The sequence below is a fragment of the Vicia villosa genome, linkage group LG5 (assembly GCF_029867415.1).
Source record: "Vicia villosa cultivar HV-30 ecotype Madison, WI linkage group LG5, Vvil1.0, whole genome shotgun sequence".
Lineage (NCBI taxonomy): Eukaryota > Viridiplantae > Streptophyta > Magnoliopsida > Fabales > Fabaceae > Vicia > Vicia villosa.
In genome coordinates, this window is record NC_081184.1 from 148,379,384 (window position 1) to 148,398,559 (window position 19,176).

At 33.0% G+C, this 19,176-nt stretch overlaps 1 protein-coding gene across 1 annotated transcript; it reads left to right on the plus strand.

The window, feature by feature from the left end:
- Positions 1–5,221: 5,221 nt before the first annotated feature.
- On the plus strand, positions 5,222–9,023 carry LOC131603112 (probable U3 small nucleolar RNA-associated protein 11). Its single transcript, XM_058875371.1, has 8 exons — positions 5,222–5,413; positions 5,507–5,597; positions 5,695–5,786; positions 5,877–5,970; positions 6,075–6,154; positions 7,192–7,275; positions 8,630–8,729; positions 8,820–9,023. Exons 1-8 carry the CDS (start codon positions 5,358–5,360, stop codon positions 8,910–8,912), a joined length of 690 nt encoding a protein of 229 aa, XP_058731354.1. The 5' UTR covers positions 5,222–5,357; the 3' UTR covers positions 8,913–9,023.
- The last annotated feature ends 10,153 nt before the right edge of the window (positions 9,024–19,176 follow it).

Genomic DNA, 19,176 nt, shown 5'->3' on the forward strand with positions numbered 1-19,176 from the left:
AAATCAAAGAACACTGAATGAGTCTCATCCTTGTGTTTCAAGAATTTTACCCACGTCCAGCGACTATAATCATCTACGATGACTAATCCATATTTCTTTCCTCTGACAGATGCTGTTTTGACTGGTCCAAACAGATCAATGTGCAAGAGTTCTAATGGCCTTGAGGTAGAAACAACATTCTTAGACTTGAATGCAGGTTTGGAGAACTTGCCCTTCTGACATGCTTCACAAAGAGCATCTGATTTGAATTTCAGATTAGGGAGTCCTCTGACAAGATTCAGTTTGTTAATCTGAGAGATCTTTCTCAAACTAGCATGACCTAATCTCCTGTGCCAGACCCACTGCTCTTCAGAAACAGACATAAGACAAGTCACCTTCTGACTCATAAGATCTTGCAGATCTGTCTTATAAATGTTATTCTTCCTCTTGCCTGTAAATAGGATTGAGCCATCCTTCTGATTTACAGCCTTGCAAGACTTTTGATTGAAGATTATATCATAACCATTGTCACTTAATTGACTGATAGATAAGAGGTTATGAGTTAATCCTTCTACAAGAAGTACTTTAGAAATGGAAGGAGAGTTACCAGACTTTATAGTTCCAGAGCCAATTATCTTGCCCTTCTGATCTCCTCCAAACTTGACTTCTCCTCCAGACTTAAGCACCAGGTCTTGGAACATAGACCTTCTTCCTGTCATGTGTCGTGAGCATCCAGAGTCCAGGTACCATGACATGTTGTGCTTTGTCCTTCTTGCAGCCAAGGATATCTGCAATAGGAATAATCTTATCCTTAGGTACCCACATTTTCTTGGGTCCTTTCTTGTTAGATTTTCTCAAGTTCTGATTGAACTTGGGTTTGACATTATAAGCAATAGGAGGAACAGCATGATAATTTTTAATATGAGTTTCATGATATTTCCTAGGTTGTGTCACATGCTTCTTGGTGTGTGTTATGTGAGAACTTTGTGCATGTGAAGTGTGCCTAATATCATGAGAGTGGCCATACTTGAACTGATCATACAATGGCTTGTATGTGAGTTTCATTTCATCAACAGGTTCAAGTTTGTATGGGGTTTCACCCTCAAAACCAATGCCGACTCTTTTGTTTCCAGATACGGCATATATCATAGAAGCTAGCTGACTTCTGCCAATACTTCTAGATAAGAACTTCCTGAAACTTAAATCATATTCTTTCAGAATATGGTTTAGACTAGGAGTGGATTTTTCTGAATCAGAAGGAGATCCAACATTATTGGATAATTTTAAAAGTTTTTCTTTTAATTCAGAATTTTCCAACTCAAGCTTCTTTGTTTCAAATTCAAATAGCTTTTTCAGCTTTTTGTATTTGAGACTAATCTGAGACTTGAGTTCCAGAAGTTCAGTTAGACCGGAAACTAACTCATCTCTAGTAAGTTCAGAAAATACCTCTTCAGAATCTGATTCTGATGTAGATTCTGATCCGTCATCTTCTGTCGCCATCAGCGCACAGTTAGCCTGCTCATCTTCTGAATCATCTTCTGACTCATCCCAGGTTGCCATAAGACCTTTCTTCTTATGAAACTTCTTTTTGGGATTTTCCTTCTGAAGATTTGGACATTCATTCCTGAAGTGTCCTGGTTCATTGCATTCATAGCACATGACCTTCTTCTTGTCAGATCTTCTGTCATCAGAAGATTCTCCATGTTCAAATCTCTTTGAACTTCTGAAGCCTCTGAACTTCCTTTGCTTGCTCTTCCAGAGTTGATTTACCCTTCTGGAAATCATGGACAGTTCATCTTCTTCTTCAGATTCTGATTCTTCAGGATCTTCTTCTCTAGCCTGAAAAGCGTTAGTGCATTTCTTGATATTTGATTTTAATGCAATAGACTTACCTTTCTTTTGAGGCTCATTTGCGTCCAGCTCAATCTCATGGCTTCTCAAGGCACTGATCAGCTCTTCCAGAGAAACTTCATTCAGATTCTTTGCAATCTTGAATGCAGTCACCATAGGACCCCATCTTCTGGGTAAGCTTCTGATGATCTTCTTTACATGATCAGCCTTGGTGTATCCTTTGTCAAGAACTCTCAATCCAGCAGTCAGAGTTTGAAATCTCGAAAACATCTTTTCAATGTCTTCATCATCCTCCATCTTGAAGGCTTCATACTTCTGGATTAAGGCAAGAGCTTTTGTCTCCTTGACTTGAGCATTTCCTTCATGAGTCATTTTCAAGGACTCATATATATCATAGGCTGTTTCCCTGTTTGATATTTTCTCATACTCAACATGAGAAATAGCATTCAGCAAAACAGTTCTGCATTTATGATGATTCCTGAAATGCTTCTTTTGATCATCATTCATTTCTTGCCTTGTCAGCTTTACGCCACTGGCATTTACTGGATGTTTGTAACCATCCATCAGAAGATCCCATAGATCACCATCTAGACCAAGAAAGTAACTTTCCAGTTTATCTTTCCAGTATTCAAAGTTTTCACCCTCAAATACCGGCGGTCTTGTATAACCATTGTTACCGTTGTATTGCTCAGCAGAGCCAGATGTAGATGCAGGTGGATTTGTCGGAGTTTCACCAGCCATCTTTTAAATGAAGCGTTTTTCTCTTCCTGAATCTTTTCTAGACACGGTTAAGTGCTTGCACCTTAGAACCGGCGCTCTGATGCCAATTGAAGGATAGAAAAACACTTAGAAAGGGGGGGATTGAATAAGTGTGACTTTAAATCTTGGACGATAAAAATAAATTGCACAATAATTTTTATCCTGGTTCGCTGTTAACGAAGCTACTCCAGTCCACCCCCGCAGAGATGATTTACCTCAACCTGAGGATTTAATCCACTAATCGCACGGATTACAATGGTTTTCCACTTAGTCCACGACTAAGTCTTCTAGAGTATCCTGATCACAACTTGATCACTCCAGGAACAACTGCTTAGACAACTTCTAAGACTTTTCTAGAGTCTACTGATCAACCTGATCACTCTAGTTACAAACTGCTCAGCCAACTGCTAAGACTTCCTAGAGTATACTGATCACACGATCACTCTAGTTCCTTACAACTTAATGTAATCTATTCAAGAGTTTACAAATGCTTCTTAAAAGCTATAATCACAAACTGTGATATTTCTCTTATCGTTTAAGCTTAATCTCACTAAGATATTACAACAGCAATGTAGTGAGTTGATGAAGATTCTGAACTTTGATTGAATAGCGTTTCAGCAAGTTTGATATTCACAGAATAGATGTAGAAATTGGTAACCTTGCTTCTCATCAGAACTTCATATTTATAGGCGTTGAGAAGATGACCGTTGAGTGCATTTAATGCTTTGCGTGTTCCGTACAGCATTGCATTTAATGTTATACGCTTTTGTCAACTACCTCGAGCCTTGTTCACGCTGTGTCTACTGACGTAGCCTTTAGTAGCTTTTAACGTTCCTTTTGTCAGTCAGCGTAGCTTGCCACTTGTACTTCCTTCTGATCTGATGTTTGTGAATACAACGTTTGAATATCATCAGAGTCAAACAGCTTGGTGCATAGCATCTTCTGATCTTGAAGTGCTTCTGTTGCGTGATACCATCTTCTGATCTTCAGTGCTTCTGATCTCATGTTCTTCTGATGCTTCCATAGACCCATGTTCTGATTCTGCTTCGACCATCTTCTGATGTCTTGCCAGACCATGTTCTGATGTTGCATGCTGAACCATTTGAGACAAAGCTTCTGAGCGCTGAATTATGAGTACTCTTTATATATATTTCCTGAAAGGGAAATTGCATTGGATTAGAGTACCATATTATCTTAAGCAAAATTCATATTATTGTTATCATCAAAACTAAGATAATTGATAAGAACAAATCTTGTTCTAACACTTAGGGGTGGCAAAAAGGGCAGGTCACCCCCGCCTTATGCCCGTAAATAAATAGCGGGACGGACAAACCCACCAAGTGGAAATGAGCATGAAAATCTAGGCCGCCAATCCAAGGTGGCGGATTGGCGGCGACGGAGTTGTCCGCCTATTTTTTCTTCATTTTTATAATAGCTTAATTGACTTTTTTTACATTTCAATTAGATTTTTCACTTATTATTTAGATCAATTTTCTATAAAGCATCATTTTAATAAATTTTATTTAAAAAATATTGCATATATTCACAAATAAATGTATAAAATAAAACCATCAAGAGTTGTTATTACTAAATTAACTAAAAAAGGGCGGACTTAAGGAGCAACAGACTGAACAGATAGGCTAGGCGGGTTTTGAAAGGCGGAGGGCTTTGGCTGGGCGAGCATTAGCGGGCGGGTATTGGTGGGCGGCGCGGCGGGCCCAAAATCCCAATCCAATCCGCCACTTTTTGTCGGGTATTCGAACCGGCCCGGTGGATCACAACCCGTTTTGTCACCCCTATCCATACTAAAATATGTGCGAGTCCACGGGTAATTATATTTTTGTACAATTAAAGAAATTAAAAGTAAATATATTTTAAATAGCCAAAACGTGATTATTTATGTTACTAATATTTATTTATATAATTAAAATAATATTTTCAAATACTTTATTATTATTTGGTATTTATAAAATTAAATGATTGCATAAATATTATTATAAATAATGTCAAAAAAAATTTATTATTTACATAATAATAATTTTTTTTGGTTAAATAATTTAGTCTTTCTATTTTTCACTCTTGTTACATTTTAGAAGAATATGCGCGTAGTGCACTAGTAACCGTACCAATGCACGGTGTCCAGATAAGAATTTGTGCGAATCCATGAGTTATTACATTTTTTATACAATTAAAAAAATAAAAAATAAAAAATATTTAAAATAATGTATGAATCCACGAGAAAAATGTATTGTTTTTTAATTATTTATGTTACTAACATTTTTATTTTAAAGTTTGTTATTTTTTAGATAATATTTAAAAAATTGAAATATATATTATTGTTGTAAAATAATTTTGTTTTTATTAAAAAAATATGTCTTTTTTAAAAAAAATAATAAACTCTTTTTATAAAATAATTTTATTTTTCTCATTTATATTTTGAAAACAACATTTATATTTTGAAAACAAAATCATGTATCACAACAGTATCCGTGCATACGTCTAAATATCATATAGACCACGCATCCTCGTTAAAAAACATAATCCAAATCAAAAAAATTCAAAAAGTAAAATTAAGAATATGAAAAATGAATTTTATAATTACGAGGATATTATGGTCAAATTAAGAGTACAATAGTTTTCTTTATTTTCAATGTACTAGTACAAGTGAGAGGTCTTTGGAAAGACAGAAACACCGCAGCCACCACCGGTCACGGCAGAACCCTAATACGATCACGCCGGCTCCATTCCAAAGAGAACCTCCATACAACATGTCGTCTCTGAGAAACGCCGTTCCCAGACCTGCTCACAAAGAGCGCCCCCAACCGTAACTCTCCCTCTCACTCTTTACCCTTCACTGCTATTCTCTTCGTATAAATTATCACACATTTTTTCTCAATTTCATCTTTTCTCTCATTAGGTCTTCGAGGAGAAGATTCGGAGTGCTCGAAAAGCACAAAGACTATGTCGAACGTGCAAAAGCCTTTCACACGAAGGAGGACACTCTACGGGTACATCAATTTCACCCATTCTATGCAATATTTCACTTTTTTTAATTTATTTTTAATTTGAACTTATAATCGATTTTTTTTCCTGTTTTATTCACAGAAACTTAGGGAAAAAGCTGCAAACAGGAACGAGGATGAGTTTTACTTTAAGATGATTAAATCAAAAACTGTTAATGGAGTTCATAGACCAGTGTAACAATTTTCTCTCAATTTTTTTATAGTGCTAGTTTGCTGATTGCTGATTTTGTTGCGCTTAGATTTTCGGGTTTTTTCGTTTTTTAGGAATGAGGATAACAAGTACACTCAAGAAGAGCTTATATTGATGAAAACACAGGATATGGGATATGTTCTTCAAGTGCTTCAAAGTGAGAAAAAGGTGGTTAAGTGTACTCTTTTCTTTCTTTTTGTTTTTTTGTTTTAGTTTTTGATAATTGTTTATGGAATAATTGGCAATGTGGGTTTTACTGATTTTCCTTGCAGAAAGTCGAATCGCTATCTGCCATGCTGCACTCTACTGGTAATAAGCCGGTGAATAGCCATGTTTATTTTGCTGAGGACAGGTTTGAGTTTTTGAACTATCTTTCTATAACTAAGAATAGGACGGTTTTTCAATTTTCATTTGTATACTGTATCGGATAAGATTGGTCTCTACTTGATGCTTTATGTGTTTCAACCTTGTTTATTTTGAATTGTAGTTTACATTTTTATTCTTACCTTAAAAATGAGAAGAATTCATTGATCAGATTTGTTGGATGGTCTTGTGAATGTTATGAGAACTTCTTTCATCTTCCATGTCAAATTTGTACCGAAGTTTATGCTTAATTAGTGAGCTTGATTAGGCCATTGATGCATATTGATGGGTTGGGACTTGGGATCAATGATGTGAAAATTGAGATGCTACTTAGGATCGAGAGGGGGTTGAAAGATCATACCACGAGGATCATAGCATAAATTGTAAGATCCTATCAGTAAGGAAAAACCACACTCTTGCAAGTTTACTAGACTTCAATTGGATGTGAACATATTAAATTAACTAGGGATGCCTTGTTATCATTCAAACATTCCAATGTCAATTGAGAAGTGGCAAAGCTGACCATGGCATGTCTAATCAAATTAGTTTCTTAAGTAAATTTACGCAATAAAGAAATGATTTTTTCTTGAATAAGTGTATGTTGTGATTTGTGATCTGTCTATCGCTTACAATCGTATGTTTGTGGAGTGTTATCTTCTCGAAATCCTTTAACATCAACCCAATGCTAGGATGTTTTCAGAAAAATATACCCCACCAGAGACTTAAGAGACAACTGCAATTGTTTAATTCTTACAAATTATATATAGTTGGTTTGATTTCAATATATGTGCTAATGCACTATGCTATTTGGATGTAGTCATATTAGAAGGTCCCTTCATTGGGCAAACCCATTGTTATTTTTGAATTATTGATCAATATGTTTTTGTTCCTTTTCTTCTCCCTTCTCTCTTCTGTATTCTTGTTATTTGTTATGTTGCATGTGCGTAGTAGTAGTAGTAGATTTATCCTCGTTCCTAATATATTTTGAATGCATATATTTTTTAAACATCATCTATTGAAATGCAGGGAAGAGGCTAAAGAGTTAAAATTAAAACACTCAAAAAGAGAAGTTCCATCCACTTCTGGTGATGTTCCTGTTAATATCAAAAGGTACATCCCTACATGCATTTGTCTTTGAAGACTGATTTATTTTTCTCATTTTGTTGATGTTTTCTCTGGGATTACACAACTTCTAAAAAATGTCCGCTCTAATTTTTTTAAAGGATCTACTGAATATTTTATTTGTTCCGTTCAATGACTGTTAATTCTGTAAATATCTTAACTTTAATAAATGCCTAAGTATTAGGAACTTCTATACTGTAATGTGTTGGCTGAGCCACTGCAATATTTTATCCGTTCTCTTCAATGCACTTTAAGGTTGTTAATTTTGTAAATATCTTAACTTTAATGAATGCCTAAGCATTAGGATGTTCTGTACAGTAATGTGTTGGCTGAGCCACTGCAATTTTTCCATCTCCGGTCCCTTTGGTGGGTCCATGACAATTCATGACTGATTTAACTTGATCTCTTTATGTAAATTTGTTTGGCTCATGTTAATGGTAAAGAAGACCGTGTTAATTAAGTTTTGCATGAGATATTTGTTCATATATATTACTATACCATATCGAAACAGAAACCATACCCTATCCAAACACACAGTTTGAGGGTGTGGTCATGAATGATGAGTTTAATACCATATGTTTGTTTTAATGTATCTTGTTATGTCACTTTTCATTGTGACACCAAAGAAATCATTTGATAGACAAGTTAAAACAGGAAAAAATTGAATGGTGCCAATATTTGATTTGAAGAGGAAGTACCAATATGCATCATGGATCTTATTGAGGGTGGATGTGGATGATGCCATCAGAGTTGACCCAGTAGGCTGATTTCACTGTGAAAGTAGGATGATCTAAGTCTGCATTGAAGGGATTGTGTGCATAGTGATTAAGTTGTAGGTCAAAGAACAGTGGTGACTAGCTACATTCATGATGTTGTCAGCTGGCATGATTAGCAGAAAGAGACAAATAGTGGTAGGTCTTGGGCAGTGCTTTGCGGGAGCTTGGGTTGTAGGCGACCTGGTTTTATACTAATGAGGGAGCACTGCTCTGCACTGGATAGGTTTGGGGGGATTTATGAGATTGTGTGTTGTGGTAGAAGGGGAGAATGTTGGCGGTCATAAGTGGGGACTTATTAGTAATTTTAAAAAATTACAGAAATGCACTCTCTGTTAAATCATTATTTAGAATCACTATCATTTCCCTGCTTTTTGGTCATATTGAGTCATTTTCACGTTGTGTTGATTCTGTGGTGATATTGCTCGTTGAAAGCTGGCTTGTCCTGTATTGTGATGTACCGTCCCACTGCTAATTGCCTACAAAAACTTATTGTTTCGATGTGTTCTGTTTTCTCATCTTGATTTCTAGCACCATGTGGGATTCTAAGTATTATTTTCCATGCACAGGAAAACAGAACGATCATACAAAGAGTTGGAAGCAAGGAAAGCTAGAGTCAGCCAACTGGAGAAAGTTTACATGGATATGGCACTGACAAAGGAGTTGCAGGTATTGATGTTTTAGATTTCCTTGGCATGAACCCATTGTAGTCTTACATATGCAAAATACTCAGACAGAAAATATTCCGTATATGAACAGAAAAATGGTAGGAAGCGCAAACTACGTCCAGATGAAATTGTCAATCCAACCAATAGACCGGTTTACAAGTGGCGTGCTGAAAGAAAGCGATGAAAGAGTTGATAAAATGTTGAGCTGATTATTTTTGCCTTATATCATGTTGTATAATGATTAATTACTTCCATCTTGGGGCTGGATTTTGAGAATTAAGACATTTTTAATTTATTTTGTTTTGTCTATAATTTCTGCTGGTAGTTCGTTTTATATTTAATTATTATGTACCGAAATTTATATCAACAAAATGTCTTCTTAAAGAAGACTCTAACATGCACAAGTGAGGTATTAATTGTATGTTGCATTTTTTAATCATTGCATTGAAGTGATCCATGGAATGTTCTGTTACAGTCCCCACTAAATACTTTCCTATCTCCTCCCAGTCCTCCCTGCTGTGCCCAAACATCTTGCTCTCAGTCTTTATAACCCTTCCATGTCTCCCAACCAGCACCTCTACTGCCTAATCAAAACAATTCTATAATACTATTACTATAACAAGATTAGTTTATAAATTAATCAATATAATTTCTGCTAGAAACACTGCATTAAAAAGAAGGAAATCACAGTTAACAAATACAAGTTTCATTTCTTTATCTTTCTAAAAATCATTAATGTTAGACTCAGATGGAGTTTAAAAAAAAGTTTTTTAATAGAAGGATAAATAAATATTTATTATTACTAATATATTTTCTAAAATTTAAAATATTATAAGAATGGCGCATGAGTTCAACTCAATCCTTCACATATGCACTAGTCAATTTAATCATTAGATCAAATAGTTCTAAATGTTCTCATTTCTCATTATCGCATTGGATCCTCCCTTTGCAATCACTTTCTTCAACTTATGCCTTTTTAGGCATGGAAGCACTCTCGCGTCTCCTCCATCAATTTCTCCGATACAATTATACAAACCTCAGTTTTTCATTCTCATATACTATCTCATGGACTAGAAAATGAGGCTTACTATCACCCTTAATGTGTAATTTTTGCTTGAGATTTGAACCCAACGGTTAAGAAAGCATTATGAATTTGGATTATTCAATTTCAATTTCGATGGTATTTTGATTTTGGACAATTGGTTGCCTAGGTTTTGTGTGAATTTCTTCCCCCCTCAAAATTAAAGAAAAATTTGGTTCTTGATTCTAAAAATAATCAGGTTTATTTATAAGTTTTTTAAAGATGAACTCAAAAAATGATAACATGATTGAGAAGTACCAATGCCATGGTGAGAAGATTGAGAACCACAAAAATACACAATATAAATATAATGATTCTGAACATTTTTTTTCAGAAACTTTGGTGTTTGTTTGGTGAGAAACTCTTGGCTTTGTCTTCGAAATACCACTAGATGGAAACATTGCTTGACAGTAGTTGAGGAGCTTATGAAATTTCATCATTCATCATGACATGACATAGTGATAAGGGGGTAAGAGTGTGTCTGAGAGTGAGTAGATGTTTGAAAACTAACGGGAAAAACAAAGGAAAAATTGGAAAAAACAAAGGAATGTGTTTTTTTTTAAAATCTTGGGATTCGACTTTCCGACCGACTAATTCAAGAGGGATCGATTTCACCGTCCATTAGCGGGAATCTATTTAAAGTCATGGACTGACCCAACAAAAAAATTGATAGCATCTAATAAGATTCGAACTCAGAACCTTGAGAGGAACACACGTTTAATAATGTGTTTAATAATGGTTCATCGTAAAAACACCTAAAAGTTGGTTCACCTTACATTTCACCAATAATAATACAGATCAAATTTACCTAAATCTTTCAAAATATAAGTTTTATAGAGAAAAAACAATATGTATTGATAGCGTAAAATATTTTATATTGTCAACCAATGAGAGACATGTATCCAATTAAAATTTACTTTTAATTTTAAAATACTGATATGACAATTATAAAAATGTTGATTGATTGTATGTGTAATATTGGTTTACACACAGTACACTACCTTTAAATTTATTTTTAAAATCTAAGAATTAAAAGAATTTTGTATTATATGAGAAAAATCAAAGTCTTCGTCTTTAAACTCTTAACTAAAGTTTAAAATTATCTTTGTGAGTTTGGAGAGAAAAGAAAGAGATAACTATGAAGGACCATGAGCAAAGACAAAAATAAAAATATAATTTTAAGGTTAAAATGATATTTATTAATATATTTTAACTTTAAAAATAATATAATAACAAACATTGAATTTTGAAAAATTATTTATTCCTTTCTTGAATTTCCTAAAATCTTCTTCAAATACAATCTCCAAAATACTTAAGAAGTTGTATACTAAAAGGACTATTAATCATATAGTTTTTGTCTATCAATAATATCCTTGCGTCAACAACCTATGTAATTGTTTTCAAACTTTTTTTTAGCAGAGATGTCAACAAGTTGAGCACTTTTCAATCGTCATGTCATGTATGCCGAAATTATAATACTTCAGAAAAGTTAAATTCTCCATTTTCTAATAGACAGTAGGTTTAATTAGTTGTGATCCTTTAATTTAATTTAAGATTTTACTATGATTCTTTATAAAGATTACATTTCAGTCTTTCAAAAATAATTGACTTGATCATTTTTATTAAATTTTGATTAAAAATATTAATTTATACTTATGTGACAATTCAGTTGACAAAATTGTACACAATAAGTCTGCAAAACTCCATAAACTTGTTCTTCTTTAATCTCCTCTTTCTTCTTTCTTGTTATTGCTAATTCAGTAGAAGAAGTAGTTGTTATTGTTGTAGGTGCAAAATCTTCTTGTTGTGTAGATTATGGTTGCGAAGGTGTTGCAGCGCAAAAAATACTCGAGCGAACGAACGCTTGAAATAAAACAAGAGTCACCACTGAAATTTATTTTTGAAAGGCAAAACGTCGATATAACCCTAAAAGAACGAAAATATGGTCATCATAACCAAATTCAGGTCCAGGAGTCGATTATGCGAGGGGAAGGTATTAGCACTTCACACATCTGTTATACTCAACGGTAATCATTTAGTTAATCTTGCGAATAAGAGTGTGTCATACCCCACTTTGGTCCCAAGACCATTCATTCACCGCATTTGCATCATTGGTTAGTCATCAATGCATTAGGTCGGTTGAAAGCCGACATTAAGTCAATTTTTCGCGTCATTTAAAAATAAAAAAATAATCTAATTGCATTCCATGCATTTTCATTCATTGCAATTGCCTCATGCGTCGTGCGAAGTTGACTAGAGGTCGACTAGAATAAAAATTCGGTTATTTAGGTTGACCGTTAAAAGCAATTTGCCACCTCATGAGATAAGGCTTGAGATAACTTCAAGATGAACATTATCATGAAATACAATTGGAAAGATATCACTATGGACCAACATGTTCAAAAAACATGATTACATCGAACATCACAGTCATCATTAAAACTACCATGATCAACGTATGATCAGAACATGTGTTGTAGTCTAATGTAACTCTGAGCACATAGATCCATAAAAATTTCCACCTTATGATCTTAATATCGTTGACATATCCCTCCAAATATAAGTCTTCCTAACTCCTTCATGTCCATAAGGTTGAAAGGTTTTCCCCAGACCTAACTAGTTGTACATTTCTACGTACATCATGTCACATGATCTCCCCGATTCACTTGTGCGTGACACACATTAAAACCACCCATCACCGCCTTTATTAGTACCAACATGTGGTGGTTTGGTATGCCATTAATCAAATACTCCTAATAAAAGACAGGGTAAGTTTCCCCTCACTGAATATTTGCTTAATGTCGTGCTTGTAACCACTTCATTTTTTGCTCTCCTCTAAGGGAACAACTTATCACACTTTTTGACCGGGAAAGTCCCACTAAAACGACTACTGACTGGGTTCAATTTTATGCTTTACGTCTAGCTAGAACATATAATGGGTAATTCCTCTATAGAGGTACAAATTTGTCTCGTGACGCATGCTAGAATATGGATGTTATCTTAACGGTTGAAACCTCTGTCGAAGATTGGAAGTTAGGAAAAGAGATGCACAACTCCCCTTCTCTTCGTCCCCATTTTTTTGGCGTAGTCCTCTGGGTAACAATCATGATCTGTTCTACTAAAGGAGATTCTTGTGAGATTATCCATAGAACCATTTTGATTCCTTCTATAGTTTGAGTCTTCAATTGAGGATTCGTCACAGTTCTCCATCAAGGTGAAATATAAAGTGGAAAATTCGAAGATTAATTCCCACACACAACTCCAAAATGATATGGATAAGACCGAATAGGCTCAAGGTGGCGAACTTGGATCCGATAAAAATCAGTGCTAATGATTTGGTGTCCTGGTGCTCCGATCTTGCTGGGGTGGGTACTTGGAAGCAATATGACGCCTAAGTTGGTGATGATGGGTAATGAGAGGTATTTAGAGTTAAAAATAATGGGTACCTAAATATGGGGCTTTTGTTAGGCTTTATAATAGGGCTCTAGGGGTTTATGTCCTTAGAACCTTATCTTGAGGACACATGTTTTAGACGACATATGATCTTAGATCTTTTCTTGCCTTAATCATACGACCCCGATTACTTCACAATACATTTGGGACTTCATGGAATGAGTGCCAATCGAGACTGAAATAATAGAGAATAAAAGGAACTTGTTATATTAGAGTGACATGGATCCTGCACAGGTCTCGTCATTGTAATGATCAACTAACTTTAAGTAAGAAAACCAATTTGACCCTAGTTCCCTTGGATTCTCGAGATGCTTTGAGTTAATGTAACGCCTGTTTTTACTTTAATTATTTATGTTATGTATGTTGTGTGAATTAATTGACAATTGTGTGAATTATGTGTTAATTATATGCTTAATTGATTTTATGTTATTTTATTTGGGAATTATTAGTAAATAATATAAGTTAGTGATGTTATTAGTTATTGGGCCTAAGTTAGTATTAGTATTTGAGAGGTGCTAATTAGAGCCCATTAGCATTATGAGAAAGATAGTAAGGGTTTAAAAAAACAAGGGTTTTAGAGAATAGAGAATTATAAGTTTATTTGGTGAAATTGGGAAAAGAAGAGAAGAGTGAAGAGAATAGGAGAATCCAAGAATGAAGCTAGAGTTGACTTCAATCCAAAACCTAAGGTAAGGGTGGCATTCTTTCATGATAAATGGTTGCATGATGATGTTTAGGGTGAGTTAGATTGTATGTTGTTGTCCATGAATGTATGAATTGAAATTGTTAGGGTTTATGATAGAATTCCATGAAATTGTGCCATTAATCATGTTGATGATGTTTGTATATGAACCCATGGTTAGAAACATGTTTAGGAACCTTTTATGTGTGCTAAATTGCTGTTTGAATGAGTTTTGAATGGTTAAAATCGAATTTGAGTTAGTGTTGAAAATGCTGTAAACGCACAGATTTTTCCAGTACTGGTGTAGAGCGTCGGGCGAGCTTTTTGCTTCGCCGGGCAAGCGCTTGTTTTGTGGCTTCCGTCGGGCGAGCGAGTTGCTTCGCCAGGCGAGCCAGCGCCCACAGGTTTCCTCTGGGCTAGCATAGCGGCGAGAGAGTGGCCATGTTTCTGCTACCGAGCGCCGGGCGAAAAGGCTCTGTTTGTGAAAAATTGAAACGATCATAACTTTTGATCTGTAATTCCTTTTTAAGTGTCGTTTGAACCTCCGTAACCCTGAAATCATTGTCTAACCAATAAATGTGATTAGCATGATTCTTTAGAAGCTTTTCTTGAACTTATATGTTGCCGATTTAATGATGTTTTGTGACGTTGTACGTGATGAATGTTTGTATGCCGTAATGACGCAATTGAGATGTTGTTATTGCCATAGAACCTTGGCATTGAGTTGGTGTTGTTTTAGACGAGGTATGACATGTTGCTCATGTTGTTTATGTTGCTTATGTTTTTTAATTTGTTGTTTGTGGATGTGCGTCATTTGAGTCGCATCCATTGCATTGTTTGAGACGACCTTAATGGCAAATGTTTGAGACGACCTTAAAGGCAAATGTTTGAGACGACCCAATGACAATTGTTTGAGACGGGAGTTTTACTCTAATGGTACCACATGCATGTGCATAAAGTTAAGTCGCATATTGAGTCACATTTTTAATGTTTGTGGTGATGACGTGAATATTGTGATATGTTGGTGATTAGTTGTGCTATTGAATATGTTGTTGTAATTGAATAGTGACAATGTTGCTTGTGATGAAAGTTGTTGTAAGATGCTTTATGGTGAGAAGTGGCGAACAATGTATGATTTTTTCTTTGCTTTGAATATTATCATACGTTCCTTTATACTATTTGATACCTCACTCCTTCTGTTTGAATGTTACCCTTTGTTGGTAACGTGCAGGTAACAACGTGGAGTAGCCGTTTACCTTATAGCTCGAGTCGGTGTGTCTATGCTCTGATACGTAGCACTCGGGGAATGGTTGCTTGTTTTGATTACATTGTTATATATTGTTGGATTTTGTTGATGTTATCGTTTTGCTGTGACATGTTGGATAGTTATTGCCATGTTGGCAAATATGTTATGGTTTTAATTTATGTTGTTCTTTGAATTCCGCTCCGATATTATGAACTATTTGGATTTGAATGTTTAATGAAGTATGATTCATCCGTTGACATGTGTTATGTATCTTTATATATGAGCTTGCATGAGATATTGTTTAAGTTGATATATGTGACGCCTCAAATGTGATGTTGTTTTGAAATCACACAAACTTATATATATATATATATATATATATATATATATATATATATATATATATATATATATATATATATATATATATATATATATATATATATATATATATATATATATATATATATATATAGAGAGAGAGAGAGAGAGAGAGAGAGAGAGGAGGAGGAGGAGGAGGAGGAGGAATATTCTTACTCTAAGAGTAAGTTATCAACACTTACTTCTCATCATGACTATTGATTCTTTTTCAATGTAATGATTAAAATAAATAAGTAATTAAATATGAAGAGAGAAAATAATATTCATTAATTTTAACCATTAGATTGAGAAGAATCAATGGTCATGATGAGGAGTAAGTCTTGATAACTTACTTTTGGAGTAAGAATATCCCTCCTTATATATATATATATATATATATATATATATATATATATATATATATATATATATATATATATATATAGAGAGGAGGGTTATATTGACTCCAAGAGTAAGTGATAATAACTTACTCCACATCTTGACCATTAATTATTTTCAATCTAATGGTTAAAAATAATAAGGAATAGTTTTCTCTTTCCGCATTTAATGACTTATTATTTTTAACCATTAGATTGAAAATAATTAATGGTCAAGATGTGGAGTAAATTATTATCACTTACTCTTGGAGTCAATATAACCTTCCTTATATATATATATATATATATATATATATATATATATATATATATATATATATATATATATATATATATATATATATATATATATATATATATATATATATATATGAGGAGGGTTATATTTACTCCAGGAGTAAGTTATTATAACTTACTCCAAATCTAGACCATTGATTCTTCTCAATCTAATGGTTAAAAATAATAAGTAATAATTTTCTCTCTCCATATTTAATTACTTATTATTTTTAACCACTAGATTGAAAAGAATCAATGGCCTAGATTTGGAGTAAGTTATAATAACTTACTCCTGGAGTAAATATATTTACTCCAAGAGTAAGTGTTTAATACTTACTCCAAATCATAACCATTGATTTTCATTAATCTAACGGTTTTAATTGATCATATAATCTAATTATTTTTGGAAATATTTTTTTTATATAAAACTTTTATTAAAATCGTTGGATTAATGATAATCAATGATTATGATTTGGAGTAAGTATTGAACACTTACTCTTGGAATAAATATAACCCTCCTCATATATATATATATATATATATATATATGTATATATATATATATATATATATAAAAGATATTATTTTAAGGGATAATTGACATTTACCCCCTGCCATATAAACGAGTTTCGGATTACCCCCTATTAATTTTTTTTTTGGATTACCCCCTTGAAATATGAAAAGTTTTATGATTTACCCCCCTAGGACCCCCGTGTAAACTTGTTTTTTTGATTTACTCCCCTGGATTTTTACTGTTTTTTACACGCTTAGGGGATACCCTAAAAATACAGGGGGTAATCCATAAAAAATAATTAATAGGGAGTAATCCGAAACTCGCCTATATGGTTAAATATCAATTATCCCTTATTTTAATAGTATAGATGAGAAAGAATATCACATTAGTTAGTTTAATTGATTCTAACAACTCGTTGATATTATAGACCCAAGTAAATTTAAAAAAGATTGACTAACTCTCATTCGACTGTTTTTATCCACAATTTTTATATGAAAAATTCAACTAATCCTAACTTTATTTGTTGGTTAATATTCAACAAACAAATTATGTATTTTAAAATGTAAATACATTTTTCTAGTGGATGTTTTTCATGCTTGAAATGCTTCCTAAGTCAACCTCTATCTACAGGCTTTAAATTCGAGTATAGCCTTATGGTTAGTGCTTAATACCAGCTCAACTACCTCTAGTGCAGTGGCACCCACGTCAGTGTCACACATCTTAATTACCATTACTGCACACCACACACTATATTTCAGAATCATTTGCCTTTATAATCATTAACCATTGCAATAATGAATCTATTCTCTTGTGTCTCCTATTTTCACCAAAATCTCCTAGAATCACTTTATGTTAAAATTGACCCCATATTGTATATATATGTTTCTAAATCCAAAAATTATATTATAAAAGACGAGTGTTAGGAAACCCAAAAATATATATATATATATATATATATATATATATATATATATATATATATATATATATATATATATATATATATATATATATATATATATATATATATATATATATATATATATATATATATATATATATATATATATTTAAATCCACATAAAATAGGAGAGTACACACATATTTCTTTTTGTTATTATTATAATTAAAATATTAATTGTATATTGATTAAAATATTGTTAAATATAAATAATTTCTGAAAATCTTATATAAATACAAATTAAATTTATTAAAAGAAATGGTTTCTTATGAAAAAAGATTTTTTTTAAAAATTCAATGAGTTAAAGTTTGAATAAAAAATATTTATATTTAGTAATTAGTAGGAATTTTATTAGCTTAAAAGTATTCATAGTTTGTTGGGATAATTGACATTTATCCCCTGCCATTAGGGCGAATTTTGGTTTTCCTCCTATTAATTATTTTTTTTGGATTTTTAGGGTACCCCTAAGCGTGTAAAAAACAATGAAAACCCATGGGGTAAATCAAAAAAACAAGTTTACAGGGGTCTTAGGGGGTAAATCATAGAACTTTTCATATATCAAGGGGGTAATACAAAAAAAAAATTAATAGGGGGAAAACCAAAACTCACCCTAATGAGAAGGGGTAACAGTTATTTATCCCTAGTTTATTATATTTGTTTATAATTTAATATATTTTAAAATTTAAAATTTAAAGTTTAAAATATACTCAGTATTTCTTCTTTTGAGAGGAAATAACAATTACTTCATTAGCTCGTTTCCTAATGAACTTAATATGAGAGTTCCTAAAAAATGATGCTAGTAACCGTTTACACTCGAGAGTAATAGCACCACAATCCGTATTGTTATGATGAGACCTATTCACATTATCCACAACGCTTTTAGCACCTAACTCAAAATTCACATTATCATAACCAAGCATATGCACCCAGTTGATAGCTGATTGAAGCCCCATAGCTTCTTCTCCAACAATAACTTCAGAGATAGGAGAGAACCATTCTGTCATGACTGCTATAAAGATGCCGTTATCGTCCCTGATGCAATGTAATTCCGTGACTTGAAATATTAAATGAAATCCTATTGATAATAAAAATGAGTAGTTATTATGCTAAATTCTATTGATAGTTGTGCATAGTCTTAAAAATCAGATCAAATTCGTCGATTTAGAAATTAAAAGGGTCATCATCTAGTTTAATTGCTGGGCTAGATATGTTATTGAGTAGGTAAAAATAGTTTAAAATTGATCAAAACTGAAAAAAATTGATAAATTGACAATTTCAGGTCAAATGTATGTTTTTTTTCTCAGAAATAAAGACGTCTTTTTTGTAATTAAAAAAAAAACTTTATTTAAAACTTATTTAGAACACAATTTTCTTATTTGCAATTAGACTTAATTTAGAACTTATTTGAATTTGTATTTTATATTATTTTATTGTGGACGATGATTATATTTATAATTTAAAAATATTAACCTATTAA

Coding starts and splice junctions, on each gene's coding strand:
- LOC131603112 (XM_058875371.1), top strand. CDS start 5,358: ATGTCGTCTCTGAGAAACGCCGTTCCCAGACCTGCTCACAAAGAGCGC. Junction 5,971..6,074: donor TGCTTCAAAGTGAGAAAAAG/GTGGTTAAGTGT, acceptor TTTTCCTTGCAG/AAAGTCGAATCGCTATCTGC. Junction 8,730..8,819: donor CACTGACAAAGGAGTTGCAG/GTATTGATGTTT, acceptor GTATATGAACAG/AAAAATGGTAGGAAGCGCAA.